The sequence below is a fragment of the Plectropomus leopardus genome, chromosome 1, assembly GCF_026936395.1.
Source record: "Plectropomus leopardus strain MGB_pleo_1.0 chromosome 1, ASM2693639v1, whole genome shotgun sequence".
Taxonomy (NCBI): Eukaryota; Metazoa; Chordata; class Actinopteri; order Perciformes; family Serranidae; genus Plectropomus; species Plectropomus leopardus.
The window spans coordinates 20,664,315-20,682,501 of record NC_142176.1 but is presented as its reverse complement, the minus strand read 5'-3'; the positions used below and the strand labels follow the sequence as shown (position 1 = coordinate 20,682,501).

The 18,187-nt window shown below is 38.4% G+C and overlaps 1 protein-coding gene across 6 annotated transcripts in view; it reads left to right on the top strand.

Annotated features, from left to right (window-relative positions):
* dennd5a (DENN/MADD domain containing 5A) overlaps positions 1–18,187 on the top strand; it is a 46,916-nt gene that overhangs the window by 13,798 nt on the left and 14,931 nt on the right. For 2 of the 6 annotated variants that reach the window (XM_088077432.1, XM_042485576.2), the window contains exons 2-10: positions 175–246; positions 1,063–1,172; positions 2,614–3,298; positions 10,165–10,352; positions 11,662–11,973; positions 13,856–14,071; positions 15,037–15,271; positions 15,708–15,797; positions 17,584–17,734. In XM_088077432.1, the coding sequence (XP_087933558.1) occupies positions 175–246; positions 1,063–1,172; positions 2,614–3,298; positions 10,165–10,352; positions 11,662–11,973; positions 13,856–14,071; positions 15,037–15,271; positions 15,708–15,797; positions 17,584–17,734 (2,059 nt within the window). The remainder of the gene's footprint in view (positions 1–174; positions 247–1,062; positions 1,173–2,613; positions 3,299–10,164; positions 10,353–11,661; positions 11,974–13,855; positions 14,072–15,036; positions 15,272–15,707; positions 15,798–17,583; positions 17,735–18,187) is intronic. The other 4 variants (XM_088077438.1, XM_042485654.2, XM_088077433.1 and 1 more) reach the window with 3 other exon arrangements.

Below are 18,187 nucleotides of genomic sequence, written 5' to 3'. Positions count from 1 at the left end.
TGAATTAGCATACCCACCTGACAGAGACACCATAATGTGTCTGTGTGCAGCTTGTTCTCAGAGCAGAGCTTTGAGAGCACAGCTGTCAGGATGTGTTTGCACAAACTGAGTAGTGATGCACTGCCCATCCAGAACCAGGCTTTTAATTATATTTTTGTTTTATTTGTTGTGTAGCTCTATGCCAGTATATAGAGGCTACTAAATTCAGAGATGGGGCCAGAGGAAATTTGGCGGGGGCAAATGAAGGTAACCCTCCCACCACACACACTCCTCCCCCTCTTAACCTGAGCTCAGCTTTAACCCTTCAACCTTTAACCCGGCACACTTTTTCTTTTTTTTTTTTCTTTTTCTTTTTTTTACTTAGCAGCTTACTTTTTTTTACCTCAAATTCTGAGTTTTCACAGTTGTTTTCTGCACAGGTGTGGGCACTTTCTGTTTTGCACACCCGGATTTCTCTCCTCTTGGTTTATCTCCTCCCCTCCTCCCTCACATCCTTCAGCAGCAGCTGAACAATGAGCTGATTTTTGACAATCACTGCTTCTGTTTCTCTCACACACACTCAAATCCAGTGCTGCCTGCACTGGCATTGCTTGGTCAATGTTTACTCTCTCCCCACACTCTGAATGACTTTTCAGTCTTGCCTTGGTGTGTGCATCACTTCTGCTTTACTCTGGGTTCAAATCAACTCAATTTGTGCTTTCTATGATTGATTATTTTGTGTGTCCCTTTGTATTGTCATTAAAGCTGTCTGGAAGCATTAAGATCCTCAAAGTAAATTACACATTTTGAAATATGACATGCTTCCTCTTTGAATATTTTATTTTGTTTACTTTCTAAAACAGGATGCAGATGACAGCTTTATATGATGCAATACAATCTTCCTCTCAAGACAAATATGCTGACTTGCTCTTTCCTCCGGAGTCGCGCCTGGCACTTTAAACTTGCTTCTGATCAAAATGTTCTTCTGCTCCTTCGTGTACATCTGAAAACATGCTAACTGTTTGTCTCCTTTTTGTTTTTTGTCATTTTTCTCTTTCTTTCTCTCTGTTGTTTCATTTTCAGGTGAGAATTTTGAGCAGAGTCCATTGCGGAGAACCTTTAAATCCAAAGTTCTAGCACATTATCCAGATAATGTCGAGTGGAATCCATTTGACCAGGATGCAGTTGGCATGGTATGATCAATACAGTCAGAACATTTTCCTCATATACTTCAAGATTAACAGCATGGCTAGGAGATAGGTTTTAAATAAGAATCACAAATTTAACATATTTTTTTCTATACTAATATGATTAGCATAAGTAAATTGTTTTGTTAGCTTGCTTGGAATCAATAAGGGAATGGTTTAACCTTTTGGAAAATATGCCTCTTTTCCATGAGTCAGATGAGAGGATTGACAGCACTCTCATGTCAGAGTATGGTGCTAGAGTCAGAACACTTAGTGTAGCATAAAAAACAAAATCAGGTACAAATGGTTAACCTGGCTCTGTCCAAAGGTAAAAATATACCTAAAAGCACTTCTAAAGCTCACTTTAGGTTAGTCTGCCGTAAGGTTCGATTTGGTCCACCAGATGTTTTGAGCATTCTTTTTTAAATTAGGGTACTAAAAAAATGTATAACACAAATTATTTATGCTTTTTAATTTTTTTTGTGAGGTAAAAATGCTCTCCAAATATTTAGAATCTCTTAAGTATTATTATTTTTATAGCTTTATCCTAGTGGACAGTGTGAGGCTTTGTGCACTAAGTCAGTTTGAGTGAGGTAAGAAAAAATGAAAAAATGGAAATGCACAGAGTGACACACTGATTCGAACTTGGGATCCTCATTAACTTTTTGCATCTTAAGAATACAATACAGCAGACTGGGTGTTTGCTTTTGGTCTGCGACCCTTCTTTAAGGTTTAGTTTTGGCCCTCCAAGGGAAACAATTTGGTCAACCCTGCTCTAAAATCTCAAAATGTAATTTTTAAACACTTTTTGTAAAGTATTGTTGTCAGACGAACTAGATCCACTATGTCAGAGAGTTTTAAAGGAGACATTATTTTGTACTTTGGATGAAGCCAGGCCAGCTGTTTCCTCTGCTTTTCCAGTCCTTATGGAAAGCTAGGCTAGTCATCTTTTGGACTCCACCTTTGTACTCCCTGCTCCTCTCATCTAACTCTCAGGAAGAAAGCAAATAAACAGTTTGCCCGATTGCCCCATTGTTTAGCTGTGGCTTTTACTTTTTAAAACATGAGCAAATTGGCTAGATTTCTTTAAAAAAAAAAAAGGCAAGAAATTACCCCCGAAAATTAGCAAGAAATTAGTAAAAAAGTACAAGAAAAATAATGGACAATAAGTAATTAAAAAAATAAAAATTAAAAGAAAGAACAACAAAGAAATGAAAAAATGTAGTTAAAAAATCTAATTATTCTGTAACATAATTTCAAACATATAACGTGATAATTATAAATGTAGTTTTTCTTATAATTATCATTCATTCCAAATTGACTAATTTCTTTCAATTTGAGGATTTTTTAAAATTTTATTTCCATTAGGTTTGGATTTAGACTGATGTTCCCTAATATTGTCATTTTCTTCAATGCCCTGATTCCTCCTCTGTCTGTCCTCTCACAGCTCTGTATGCCAAAGGGTCTGTCGTTCAGGACGCAGGTGGATTCCCGGGAGCCTCAGTTCCACTCCTTTATCATCACCAGAGAGGACGGCTCTCGGACCTACGGCTTTGCCCTCACTTTCTTCGAGGAGGTGACCAGTAAACAGATCTGTAGTGCAATGCAGACTCTTTACCACATGCACAATGCAGAGCAGTATGACATCTTGCACACTCCCACCTCGCCACCGGGACCCGAGGACCAGCGACACCAACTTTCTCAGACTCGTCCCATGCTCCACGCTGCGCCCGCCATCTCCCGCCTGCAGCGCTTCAACTCATATGACATCAGTCGGGACACGCTGTACGTGTCAAAGTGCATCTGCCTGATAACACCCATGGCGTTCCCTCAGGCCTGCAGGAAGGTTCTACAGCAGCTTCACCAGGCCGTCTCATCCCCCCAGCCCCCGCCCCTCCCGCTGGAGAGCTTCATCTACAACATCCTCTATGAGGTGCCCCTGCCACCCTCCGGGCGCTCCCTCAAGTTCTCAGGCGTGTATGGGCCTGTGGTGTGCCAGAGGCCGAGCACATCTGAGCTGCCTCTCTTTGACTTTTCCATCGGTGAAATGATTAATTTGCTGGGGGTGGAGAATGTTCTCCAGCTGTTCACCTGTGCCCTCCTCGAGATGCAGATACTGCTCTACTCACAGCGTAAGTATTCATCCGGCTTTTGTTACACTCAGCGTTTTTATGTGACCTTTAGCATCCTGTCACATTAGTGTGCTTTGATTTCAAGTAGCTATGCATCTTTCTCACATTACATGTTTAAAAAAAAAAAATAGACAAATAGTTAGGCTTACAATCAAATTCTGTTGCGTCTGGATATAGTTTATGAACACTGTACATGTTTTTTTGAAGTGTTAAAAAAAAAAGGAAGAATCATGCATCATCTAACTCATCTAACAGCGGTTAATTAAGATTGTGAGGCCATGTGATTCTTTAGTGTCTTTGAGAGAAGTATTATTCAGGAACAGCTTTGTTGATTTCCGGGTTAGTTGCATACTTTGTATATTATGTAATTCAACGAGGCACGAAAGAAAGACCATAACTCATTGTAGTCTAATGTTGCTGAAACAAAACTATTATAAGAGTTGAGCTCTTAGTGCAGCATCGCTTTCCTGTTCTGTTTCAACCACGATCGTAGATAAAGAAAAAAAGTACACTAAAAATAGGAAACATTGCACCTTTTCATCGCTACTGTTGCTCTATAATCCAGCTCTAAGGGTGCCCCAAGAATGGTCTATGGGTTTTTTGAGTGGGTTTTCGGTTAGGTCTGGTCTAAAATAAGGTCTGTGGTTGACACGGGCTTAAGAGACTCACATTTAGCTTTACAACATGAAATACTTCACTATATAGTCGACTCGTGAATTTTAAAGCTTTTTTGTGTTTTGAAAAAGGAGGTTACTAACAAGTGACTAAATAAAACTACAGAACGACATCATGTTGAGCAGCACAGAACACAGCGTTACACTCACTGTAGTGGCAACACTAAGTCATGAGATTGTAGTGCAGTTTGTTTCTAGCCTAACTTTAGCTTTTTGATTCTGGCGATTATATTTAGGCTTTGTAAATCATAAAAGTGATGTTCATTTGTGAACATTATCCTGCTGAACAAAATGTGTAAGTACCATAAATGTTTCTTTGTCACCAAGACTATTTTCTGGAATGATCCAAAATCCAATTGAAATATCCCACTGGCTTTTTGATGAGAGAACCAGGGCAACGCTAACTTCTGCAAAGGCCTACAGTAAAACGACATCCCAGAGGCACTTAATGGCTCACTTTACAGGTTTTAGGATTTAAACTGTCTGGATCTGTTGTATAGGAACAAAAGCCATGACCTTTAGACCACAACACATGTTTGATATGCATGGTGTAACTATTATCCAAGAGATTACATAACCTGCTGAGTGTTTCCATTAAAGTGATGCAGTGTGAGTAACAGCCTGTGTAAATGTTAGTCCCCCTCACCCCCTCACAGACAGCTCCTTCTACCAGGACTCACATGTATTTGTGTGTGTCTGTGTGTGTGTGTGTGAGGTTTGTGTTGTGAGAACATTTGAGCTGTTAGGCCATGCAGACCTTTTTTGGTGATCCTTTGTGATACATCTTTTTAGTAAAACACACAGCAGGAGTCTGACAACCAGTTACTTAATTTTACAGGAGCTTGACTTAAAAAAAACCCTTTGGCAGTCCCAAAATGTAGACAGCCTGATCCCTGTTTGCGTTTGTGTTCATTAGTTGTAATTGCTTGGGAACGATTAAAATAATCCTTTTCCTATCCTTTTCTAAACATAATAGTATCGTAGAAAAGGGGGCATTCATGTAATTGTTCGCCATTTGGGAGACTGTGTGTGTGTGTGTGTGTGTGTGCGTGTGTGTCAGGAGAAACAAGGAAATCATTTAAGGATGCTGGGTCTGGTGTGGTGATTGGATCCATTACACTGGCAAGGGAGGCAAATGGTTTACAAAACGCCAGGGGCCGGAGATAGGGGGGTGGGGGCTTTTAAGGGGGAAAGCTGTGGTGTTGCTATGCAACCAGGAGACAGGGAGGATGGCAGTGATGCAGGATGATTATTATTGGTTGGAAGTGACATCATGCCTTTTTTTTCCGCCCTCCCATGAGGCTCATCACTGCAGAACGTGTGAAGGGTGTTGTGTAGAGTTAAGCCCTGGCAATTCTCCACTGAGAAGAAATGAGGGGTTGTTAGGAAAAGACTCCACACACACACACACACACACACACACACACACACACACACAGACTCACAGACACACACACACACTCACACACACTGAAGAGAGAGTCTGCAAATAAGGAGACAACTGAGTGTGTTTCGTACTAAAAATAGCACTGGAATTCATAACTGTTTTAAAGTAAATAAAAAAAGGCCAGTATTTCTTCCATGAAGCCGTAAGATGCTCAAATACTGTCTGCTGCTTCTCCCGTCCTCCTCAAACCGGAAGCTCATCATGTGTCAGTCATTTGTGACACCCAACTATTAAGCTGTTATTTCTTTTTGTTAATTCACTCTCTTTCTTTATATGCTTTGTGCAGTCGAGAGTGACAGGGTAGATGAGGGGAGAGGGAGATCTGAACGGAGGATGTTGCAGTTACACAACGCACATTTGAGCCACAGATATGCTGCATCTAAAATTAAGTTTAAAAGCACATATCTGAAGCTGGACTTATGTCAGCACAGAGTGTGTTTGGCCTCAGCTTTACGACACAGAATCAAGTTTGTCTTAAAGCCGTGCACAGACGTTTTGCTTTTTGTATATCAGGAAATTGCAATATAATATTACGCCAATGTTTCTTTCACTAGCAGATGTACTTTTGTGAATCCAAAACAGTTTTTTTTACAACATCTCAGCCTCCTATTATCAATTTGCATTTTAGTCTGAGGACATTGAGTTTTATTTTTTTTTTTTTTGTTAGGCTGCAATAACTAAATTGTATTATTTACCACTTTCTGACTTTTTGAAGATCAAACTATTCATTCGGACTGCAACTATTGATTATTTTCAAAAGGAATTTTAGGATCTCACTAGTTCTCAAGTTCTGAAAACTTGTGACAGGCGTTTTTTTTACGGTTTTACAACATTTCATAGACTCGAGAATTTATCAGTTCATCAAAAAAATTAATAATTGATATCTGCCTTAAACATTTGCTTGTCATAAATTTACACACAGACTTGTGCATTACAATGTATCACTGTATCACCATTGTGACTCTACTTCAAGGTTGTAACAAACGATTATTTTCATTGTGCAACTAACGATTACTTTCATTGCCAGTTAATCCGTTGATTATTTTTTCGATTATTAATTAGTTGTTTGGTCTATAAAATGTCAGGAAATGGTTAATAAAGTCGATCACCATTTCCCAAGGCCTAAGATGACATCCTCAAATGTCTTGTTTTGTCCACAACCCAAAAAAATTCAGTTTGCTGTCGAGAAGGAGTAAAGAAACCAAAAACAAATTACCTTTTAGAAGCCAGAATCAAAAGATTTTAACATTTTTTTTCCTTTTACTCAAACAGATCAACTGATCAACAAATTAGTTTGCAGTTTATTTGATAGATGACGAGTAATCGATTGATTAATTAATCATTGCAGCCCCACTATTCATTGATTAATCAAGAAAACAATTAGCAGATAAATAATTGATTAAAATAATCTTTACTTGCATCTCTGGTTAAGCTACTGATGTTGGAAATAGACAGAAAGCAGGACTACGCGCCTCTGAAGAAACACACATCACACATCACTTTCCCATTCACTTTTAATAACAAGATTTAGATTTGACAAGATTATATCATTAATTGATCAAAAACAGTAAGTAACCGTGGTTATTGCCATGGTACAAACTGAGGCTGTTAAAGCAAATACAGAACACATTTTGTCAAAGTAGTCGTTTGATCAGAATAACAGAAAAAGATCTGCAGCAGTTTCACTTCTTCAGTGTATTTTTAGCCTTCTGTCCTGCATCATTTTGCTCTCAGTATGTAATCACTTCAAGTCCAAACTGCTACCAGTTCTTCGTGTGAACACCCAGAAAATATTCTTAGGATTTATCTGTTTATATAAGCAACGGTACTCGACCCTCTGTGACCTGAGTTAAAGTGGCTTCTTGTTTTTCTTGCTATGGTGGCCTAGTTTACGAGCAGACGGGTGATGTTAGTATTCTTGTCCCCGTTCTGGGAGAGGAAGTCTGCTGAGAAGTGGGGGTGAGGGGGAGGCCCAAGCTGGGGTGAGAGACTCTTCTCGTGGACCAGCACATGACCAAATGAAGGAATGGCATTTATTTTGGCACCATAAGAGGAGAGGCAGAGCTGCTGCTAAGTGTACAGTAGGTGTCAACAGCATTGAGCAGGAATGCAGATGAGGAGGACTGGACACATATTTGCAGCATGTAAGGCAGCGCTGAGCATGAAGGAGTGTTGCTGCATGTGTGGAGTCATGACAAAGGAATTTAACGTCAGCCAGAGGGTCAGCTGACTGTAGCTGTGTCACTGTTCTCAGTCTGAATCCTCTAAAGGATGCAGGCCACATGTGTCCTTAAGAGGACTTCCTCCTCAAATACCATCTAATCTGAGATGGAAGTGTAGCCTCACAAGACCAAAACTAATGGTGCAGTTGAGAATTGAAAAAATGTCTTGGTGCATTTCCAGGACTCTTTTTAGGACTTACTGCGGCACATTTGGTCTACAAATGTGGACTTCAGGGCTCAGTTAGTCAGTAATCTGATTGGATTTCGGTTGGGGGATTGGATCAAATCTTGAAAATGTTTAATAAAATTTAATGTTATCCAGTCTTGATTTTTATCTGGATCAAATTTTTTGTATGTGTTGTTCAAAACTTTTTAGCAGGATCTTGAATAAAAAAAAGAAAACCGGAGTTATCCTAATCCCGATAGAAAATTAGTAAATATATTTATAATAATATAATATATAATAATGTATTTATTAATATTTTGCACATGGTTGTGTAACAGTCACTTTGATAAATTATATAAATTAGGCATTGTGCTACCTATTAAGACTTTAAGTATGATAATGATTAAAAGAAAAAGTAAAATAAATGTATTCCCTAAATAGCTGTAAAAATCAAACAAAAAATATTTGAAGTTACTTAGAGCTATGTTCTGTATTGACTCTGTGTTCTGTATGTTATGTATTTGTAGTTTGTTGGCAGAGGGTCTGCATTGTGATATATAGTCCCATTTAGAGTGCTGGTTATTCAGATTTGGTAATCTTTAGAAGTTTGTATCTGGTTTAGGATGATCCAATCCGAATTGGCTTTGAATAAACAAGAGTAAAATAAGATTCCTTTAGTATTAGAATCAGGATTAATTGATCCTAAATAGCAAAACGTGGGATTTCCAAATCTGGGTCATTCTGAAAATTCAAATTTGTTGGCTGAACAGCTGGTCCCTGAAGATCCCCTCCCTAAATTTGGACAAAGCTTGTGTCTCATTACCACAATTCCTTTAAGGTTGGTCATTGATCTCCACTCCACTCCCATATTTACAGAACAGATAATGACAAAGACAACCATACAACAGCATTAGCACTGTCATAGGGTGGGGTGTTTCCTTTTGTCATGTCATGTAAGTCTACTTTGTCTCCACACTGCTCTACTGCAGAAAACTGCTGCTGCACTACTTTCTGCAGCTTCAGACTTTCACTCATGCTGTGCTTTTAGCCCCAGCCAATGCACGATATTGTAGCAGGTGACTTCTATCAGCAGAATAACTAAGGCATAAACAATGTAATCCCATTTAAATAACAGGCAGTCATGTTGCACAACTCTACTGTCATATGCTATTCACTGGCCAAAGAGGAGGAATAAACATTTATCAGGCAAAGGCAGTGAAGCCCAGTACCCTTTGGGGATTCAAATATGGGAAAATTGTTGTGCAACCTCTTTTCCTTTTATTTTACTTCCAGGAATTTGTGTAAAAAAAAAATTCACTCCAGTAGTTCAGAACTGAGGTCATTGATGTTTTTTTGGCTAAGGACTCCTTTGCTGAAAGACATACAGAGCAGGAACCCCTGTAATTTTACAAAATTTAGCTGCATACTATAAACCGGGTCTACAGTGACATGTGGGTCAGCCCCCACTGCCATGTAAAAACACACCCTTTTATGGTACATGAGATACAAAGCTTTTAGAATAATAATTATTGTCTGATTCACATATTTATACATCATGCTTGTTTCTGAGGTGGACAGTATTTAACTGTCTTGAAAAGTTACAAAACGATCTATTGTGGCTCACGAGATTAGCCATGTACTTTAGAAAATAACACAGCTAATTTGTAAATATGTTTTAATAGTAAATAACTGTTAGCTAACCAGTTTGCCTCCCTGCACAGGGATTTAGCATCAGCTGGCTAACATGATTGCACCAGGATTCACGGGTAACAGTTAGCCCATCATAAACGTCGTTTCCAGCAAATAAATAAAAAATTGCAAATAGGCCAATTTATATTTGCTTATGATATGTTGGGTTCATGATATATTTTACTTTTTTGAAAAACAAACAAAAAAAACTTAAAATTAAAAACTTAATTGATCATCATCATGAAATTATCATTAACCTTGTGTGCTATAAATAAAACATTTTTGCGAATAGGCTAATTTGTCTTTGCTTATAATATGTTGGGTTCATGAAGCCTCAGGATTTAGAATAATTTTAAGATGTTATAAAGACTGCCCATCATGAGCAGTACAACAACAGATTTCCTCCCTGTTGGTTTTTTATTCTCTACTTTTGTCCAGTAAATGTTGAATTTTATCACTTATGATGTTGTTGAACAGGCATTTGTGTGTAGTGATTTTGATAATGTGTGGTCAGGAGAAAATGCTGGAGCACAAGTGATCATGTAACAATCACCAGTGCTTTAAAGTGATCACATGGTCTGTGCAGGACATACTGCTGGCACTTATCTTAAACATGGTTATGGCTGGTCCTTCACCACTGTTCTCCTCTTTCTGTGTGTGTGAAACAGATTACCAGAGGCTGATGACGGTGGCAGAGAGCATCACAGCCTTAATGTTCCCCTTCCAGTGGCAGCACGTGTACGTTCCCATTCTGCCCGCCTCCCTCCTCCACTTCCTGGATGCTCCCGTGCCATATCTCATGGGCCTCCACTCCAATGGACAAGATGACCGCACCAAGCTAGAGCTGCCACAGGAGGTACAAACACACTGCAGTGTCTTCTAATACTGAGTTTACACTCCTCATTCAGTCTGTTTGATTATTTTATGTTATGCAAAGTTGATTTTTCCAAGTAGTGGTAAATTAGTGCTGAATTAACTGTTGTAATATTTTCCTCTTAGTCTATAAAGTACTGAGAGATGTGAACGGAAATGTACATCTATGTGTCCCACTGCTAAACAGACTGAAAATCAACCTCTGCCTCTGTGCACTTGCTTTCATTCATTACAAGGTTGTTACATATCCAGTGCAAAAATATAAGAAAAGATTATTTGGATTTTATTTAATAAGTAAGTCCCTCCTTGTCTTTATTTTTCAACAAGCTCACTATATATTGCCTGCTTTAATTACAGTCAGAACATTGTCAGGCCAGTTTGATTTTCATGCCTTCGCGATGGCGATAGCTGTGGCTGGAGGAATTGTTTTCGGGTTGTCCATCCATATGTTCTATTCTTGTGAACATGATATCGCAAAAATGCTTTTGGGGAATTTCTTCAAATTTGGCACAAATGTCCACTTGTACACTCAGTAATGAACTGAATAGAATTTGGCTGTCAAAGGTCAACGGTCAGTGTGAGCTTGTGTCTGTCTCATTCTCATGAATGCAATATCTCCAGAAGGCCCAAAGTTTGGCACAAATTTTCATTTGAACTCAAAAATGTCATAATAATGTCAAGGAAGTCATAAGAATTTGGTGGCCAAATGTCAAAGGTCAAGGTCACCTCACAAAACATGTCTTTGGCCACAACTGAAAATTTATATGCTAGTTATGACAAAATTTAACAAAAAATGTCTAATAGGATGTTGTGATGAAATGCTAACATTTAATATCTCATAGGCCAAAGGTCACCTTTACAGTGACAATAATAATAAAGATAATGTTCTGCAAACACACTTTTCTGGATATTTTTCAATGTGAACTTGCAACTTGACTGGTTTTTGGAGGCATACAATTTTAAGGCAGTAATTCTAGTTCAGTCATGAATTATCTCACGAGGACCATGTTTTTTGCTTCCCTCATTACACAAATAGTTATGTGTAGAAAGTGTCATGTGTTGTCAAGCATTGTCAGGTAAGTCTGCTGTGAAATCTAAAGTGATGTAAAAAGGGTTTTGTTTGCCGTGTGGTGATATTAGGACCTGTTAGACTTGTCAGCATTAGCACAGCTATAGGACTATTAGCACTGATAATGTTAGTGTTACACCTGTTTGTTTGTACGTTAGGCTCAATAAATTTGTTTTTTTTGTGTGTTTTTCATGTTTATTATCTCCTTCCTGTCTTCTTCCAGGCCAACTTGTGTTTTGTGGACATTGACAACCACTTCATTGAACTGCCAGAGGAGTTGCCCCAGTTTCCCAACAAACTAGAATTCATTCAGGAGATCTCAGAGGTGCTCATGTCCTTTGGCGTGTCCCCAGAGGGAAATATTCACTCCAGCGACAGCCAGGCCAAGTACCGGGGCTTCCGATCTGTCGACATGGTCTCTGACAAGCGCAACGGCAACCTGGCCTCGCCCCTGAACTCATACCTGCTGAGGGAGAATGAAACCATTGCCAGACTGCAGGCGCTGGTCAAGAGGACGGGTGTCAGCCTGGAGAAGGTGAGAAATGATGTCATCTCAGGAATTAAAAATAGGCTTTAAAAATATATAATTAGACCTGATTGTGCCTGGAACTCAATCCTATTGACTTATTTTGAAATTATAGTTGAATAAGACTCGAGTTTCAATAATGAATGCATTTAATGTAAAATCAGCTTTGCAAATGTAGTTTATAAATCTTTAAATTTAGCAGCTTCATTACAATGCATAAACGATGTATCGGGCCAAAGATGGGAAGAAGGATGGGACAATAATCAGTGTAACTACATAAACTGAAAAAACAAAAAGGTTTTATTGCAACACAGTTCAAAGACATGCAGGTTTGGTTAACTGACTACTTTAAAATTCCCCATAAGCCCTTTTGACATGAAGCTTGCAGTATAAGACTGCTATGAAGTCCCTTCTTTGCATTTTTACACAGAACCAAACAATGGTGGCATCAAGCTGCTCCAGTGTGTGTGTGATTTGAAATGGGATGCCGACATTACAGAATCAAAAGAGGCCTGACCTTTAACACAACAGTGTTAGCTTCTAGTGTGACATAAAACACACATGTCGGCAGCCCTTTATAAACGATAACAAAGGCATAACATAGCAATAACAACCACTGGCTGTCTGTCTTATATGGCGGCTGATCTCATCCTCTCTCGCAGAGTAAGGTGCTCCAGGCCTCATTGTTTGCAGACATTTATGGCTGCTGTTCTTCTTCTGTGAGTTAGCCGCTAACTGATGTCAGCTGTTTTAAATCTGCCACATTGGATGGCATGCTTAACACGCCATCAAAACCTCACGCCCGTCCTGCCCATGATTCCAGAGGCTGTCCTCTTTATACAGATATTGTTTTCGGCTCCATTACTACATCCAATGCTGAGAGATACTCTACAACCCCCTGCGACCGCAAAAAGGATAAGCGGTTACCGAGAATGGACACTAATGACAATGATTATCATCATTGCAGTAAGAGACAACGATTAAAAAAAGAGGGAGTCCCCTTTGTGCCACACAGTGGACTGGGTGCATGCTTCGTTAGTATGGACAGGAAAGGAAAAAACAGAAGTTGCTTTGTAACAGAAGTTTTTTCATAAAATGTTTTCTGACAACACGTTAATAGAGCAGGTAGCTCACACATTGCCACTCACAGCAGTGTGGAGATGTTTATCCATCCAAGAGACTTGATCAGTTTAAAACTTCTACCCCAGCCGCCCTCGAAAGTCTGCTGGTCGATGTCTCACCGTCTAGATGACAGAAACCCTTTAAAGACACTGACATCAACAGATGTAGTTGGCATCTGCACAGGCTCATTTGGCTTGAGTGTCTTACAAACCGAAAGATGAAATCCTCTCTCCGAAGACTGATAGACGGATGAATTAGCTGATAATTAGAGAAAGTCTCTGTATGTGCGGCCTAATCGGCTTATGCACTAGAGGCCAGCATTAGCTTTCCATGAACGGATTAGCTCATCGTCTGTGTGTCGTTTTCCAGCCACGAGGTCAGACATCACTGATTTTTACAGTATTCAAACTCAGTGCCGAATTTGATTTAAGAGAATAAAACAGCCATTGAATAAATTGTCGGGTCACGTCCATGGGTTGGATTGTTTTACAGTTAAGTGCACATCCACTGGTCTGCATTATTGTAGCCCCCAAGAGCTGGCATCTATCCAGCTGACTAACTGATGTGCTAAAAAAAACAACTTGTTGCAGTTTGCTTTGGGTCATAAATCAAAACAGATGTCTTTTACTTCCGTTCCCATAACCCTGCTGCTTCATCAGCCGCCCATGATAACATGCACATAACATGAAAAACTGCTGCTTTTCTTCATCTGACGCCTTTCTCACACACTGTCTCCCGTTTCTTGTCAATGGATGCTTGTTCACATCAGCTGGAGGTGAAAGAGGATGCCAGCAGCAATAAGGACGCGCGGATTCAGTGCGATGAGGAAGAGCTAAAGATGCACCAGCTCAACATCCACGTCCGTGAGGTCTTTGCCAATAGATTCACCCAGATGTTTGCGGACTATGAGGTTTTTGTCATCCAGCCGAGCCAGGACAAAGAGTCCTGGTTCACCAACCGAGACCAGATGCAGAACTTTGACAAGGTAAAGTGCTTCAGAACGTTTGCTAAAGCTTTAGTTGGTAACTTTTACATACTAGCTTAAACTGTCACTATATTCACACAGCACAACATGAGACAGAATCTGTGAGAAAAATCACACAAGTCTGCCGACTCTTGCTCTGTCGCACTTCTGATGGCGTACACATGAACGAAAACAGCCAATCAGAGCAAAGGAGTCATTAATGCTGCTGTGAGTTATGTCAATTGCTGTTTTTGAACGGCTGTCAAACTAGGCCGCACACTGATCAAATAGAAATCAAGATTCTGTGACTGCATTGACTTTTTCCACTTTAAACATTTTCATAAACATATTTTAGTTTATTGTTGAGCTGTAAAATGAAAAAGATGGTTAGTTGATGGCCAGTGTTTGGCTCTTTTGTCAGCTATTGTCAGTATTTTCACTGCAGTTGGATCACAAACTTTCTCACAATACTGTTAAACAGCACAGTAAAATATGTTTTTTATATGAAGAGTTCAAAATGATACTTACGTTCTGTTGATAAAAAGGAAGCCGATGGAAAGTTAGGAAGTTCATGATTTGTAATGTTAAAGTTCATGAGAAGATAAAAACAATTAAAATGAGTCACATGGTAAAAACGGTTAGAATGCTTAAAGTTGTTGCTTTACTTTAAAGTAGTTGTTTACTTTATTTTTCATTGATTAATTTAAATGCTCAAGTATTATTTCTGACCTCTTCAAGATGGTGTTAATCTTCTTGCTGAAGCATCTTGTGGAGCTCGCAGTATTTTCTTTTCTTTTTTTATACAGAGTATCTCTCAAATTTTCTCTTTTTTCAGAGTATAGGGACAGTTTCAGCAAATGACACAGAGGTAGTTTGACAGAAGTTGCCAACTGTAACATGAATACCACAGGAAAGTGAGGGTTATTTTTTCATATTTTTTCATAGTTTATTACATCGATTTCCACCCTTTAAATTTGTGCGTGCAGGCCTCCTTCCTGTCTGACCAGCCAGAGCCGTACCTTCCCTTCCTGTCACGTTTCTTGGAGACGCAGATGTTTGCCTCCTTCATCGACAGTAAGATCCTCTGTCATGACGATGAGGAGAAGGAGCACACGCTGAGGGTGTTTGACTCCCGTGTGGATAAGATCCGCATGCTGAATGTCCGCACGCCCACGCTGCGCACCTCGATGTACCAGAAATGCACGACAATTGAAGAAGCAGGTAAGAAAAAACACCATGCTGGAAAATCCTGGAAAGTGGATATCAGAGAAATAAAAAGAGGCTTTGGAGCATTTTATACTATATTGCACTTAAATTTATCTGCATGCCTCAGCTCTATGGACACGCTGTGTTAGGAGGAAAGCTGTGATTGGTTTGCACTGATGAAGCCACATGTTTTAGTTTGAAAATGAATAGTTTGACCATAGAACTTAACTTGAGACAGTAGAAAATTGACGTCAGTAATGTTTAAATATGACCCTGTGTAAAGCCAGCACATTTAAACTTTTTTGAATATAATAAAAGAAGACCCTAAATTGCCTATAAAACTCCTTAAATTACAGCTTGGTCACGAATTATTTTGAAAGTGTGGACTTCTGACAGACAGACGGACATTTGCTCTCTTTAGTTAGACTGGTAATTGCTGTCTTGTTTGCAGAGAACCTGCTCAAAAAGCGTTATGAAAAAGCTGATTTTGTCGCTCCTGGACCTCATGCCATTGCGCTCAAGAACGACAAGACGCACCTACGTAATATTCGCTCTCGTTACTTCAGACACCTGCGGGTGGCAGCTCTCTGAATGTGTGTGCAATGCATTACCTTAGGTACACTCATAGAGGACGGACTGACCTTTTTTGGACTTTTCTGCACAGTAACAATTTACTTTAACTCAGAACACACACTGTTAAAACTGTGTTTTATTCTAGTTTGGAGAGGTTAAATATGTTATTTACTTATCACTGTAAATTTAAGAGTCCTCTGTGAGATCCTTTATGCATTGCATACATGTCAGCTTTTACAAGTGTTGGTAATACTCGTGTAACTAACAAGTAAAAGCCCTCTCACTGAACTTTATGGTGGTGATCTAATAACTTGCAGCATGCAGGTAAATGGGTATGATAGAGTCTTTTCAGGAAATCAAATCTTTGTGCCTGTGAATGTCAGCTTCAGACAGTGACACTCAACTTTAAAAAAAAAAATAAACACAACCCAAAAACTTTTTCATCATTTTGGGGGCTACATATTTCATGTAGGGCTGGGCAATGCAAGGATATTATTAGTATTATTATATTAATATCACAATAATAATAATAATAATAATAATAATAATAATAATAATAATAATAATAATGGTAATAATAATAATAATAATAATAATGATAATAATAATAATAATAATAATAATGGTAATAATAATGATGATAATAATTACAGTATTAGTAATAGTAATAATAATCAGTAATAATATAGTAATAATATAGTATTTGTATAACAACAGATCAAATACATTAAGAAGAAAAACTGACTGACCTGTTTATGTTTTCATGATTATGAGACTAGACATCTTCTTAGATTTGGATATCATATTGTAAGTGCTGGTTTTAAGGTGATATAAATTTTTCAATTCATCAATCTGTTCTAGCTGTTCTATTATTTAACTTTAACCACTTAGTCATTCTATTTACATTATAGATAAATATTTATCAAAAATCTCACTGTGTAAATATTGTGAGAAAGCACCAATAGTCATCCACAATATTGTGGCGTTATCGATATAGAGATATTTGGTCAAAAATATCGTGATATTTGATTTTCTTTGTGTTGCCCAGCCCTAATTTTGTCTTGTTCATATGCTAACTTTTTTTTGCTAATCTATTTAAGGTATATTGTCTTTCTCATGGGTGTCCTTGTTTATACAACCCATGTGTGGGTGGGTTTTTTAAAATAACGGTCCAAAGCTGCTTTCATGGAAGACTCTGAATTGGTTTGTTTAAAGAAAAGAAAATCTGTTCTGAGCCTTTATTCTGTCACTTCTGTTTGGTCTGTGGGTGTTTGGGAAGAAGTGTCTTTTTCTATTTGAGCATGCTCTCTTTCTTCTGTTGTCAGTCGTTTCTTAAAAGAGCAATTAGAAAATCTTCATCGCTGTTATCCTGGTTTCTCAGCACAATTTGCGTCAGAAAAATAAAGAATCGTAGTTGGATTACTGGTGAAAACATAACACAAAAAACTAAATTGACTTGTTTTCTGTCAAGGACATGTTTTGGTTATTTGGATCCCAGATAATTTCTCTCTAACCAGTCCTACATAATTTATTGTTTGAGCAGACATTAAGACATCGTGCTGAATCCATGACAAGATGATCTCATTAAAAGGTGAATTGGTAATATTTAGATTAGTCATTGTGCCAAGGACACTTCACTCATGTCTCGATATTAAAAGCACTGTGATTTGGGCACACTAACAAGATGAGAATGATTAATGCATCCTTTAAATATCGCTGCTGACTTCCGCACCCCTCGCACATCTCCTCTGCAGAGAAAGCCATTGAGATGAGAGTTGTAAAAATCGACCACACAGCCCTCCACCCGCACTTGCTGGACATGAAGATCGGTCAGGGACGCTACGAGCAGGGCTTCTTCCCTCGACTGCAGTCTGATGTACTCTCCACTGGGCCCACCAGCAACAAGTGAATATTTCACATTACTGTTACATAAATAATACTTAACTGTGTTGTAATTCAGGGTTCCCACGGATCCTTAAAAAGTCTTAAAAGACATTAAATTCATTAATCTGAAATTAAGGCCTTAATTGGTATTGAAATGTCTTAAATATTTTTTCAAAAAGTCTTAAAAATGCTGATACATTGGGAGAAGGATATTATCAATGTATTTTTTTGACTTTGCATTTTGAAATAGCAAATCAGTGATTTCTTTCTTTTAAATAATTTAGCAAATTTAATGTCACACAGACCAGGATAGAGGAATCAACATTACTCGTATACATTTGCCACATCCAATTAAATGAAAAATGATTTTTTTGAAGGCAAACCAGGCAGATACGTTATTATATAATAAGTTCATTGTTTTCCCTTTTGTTCCACTCTAGAAAGATCAAAAACATTTTTGAAGTACATAATCTA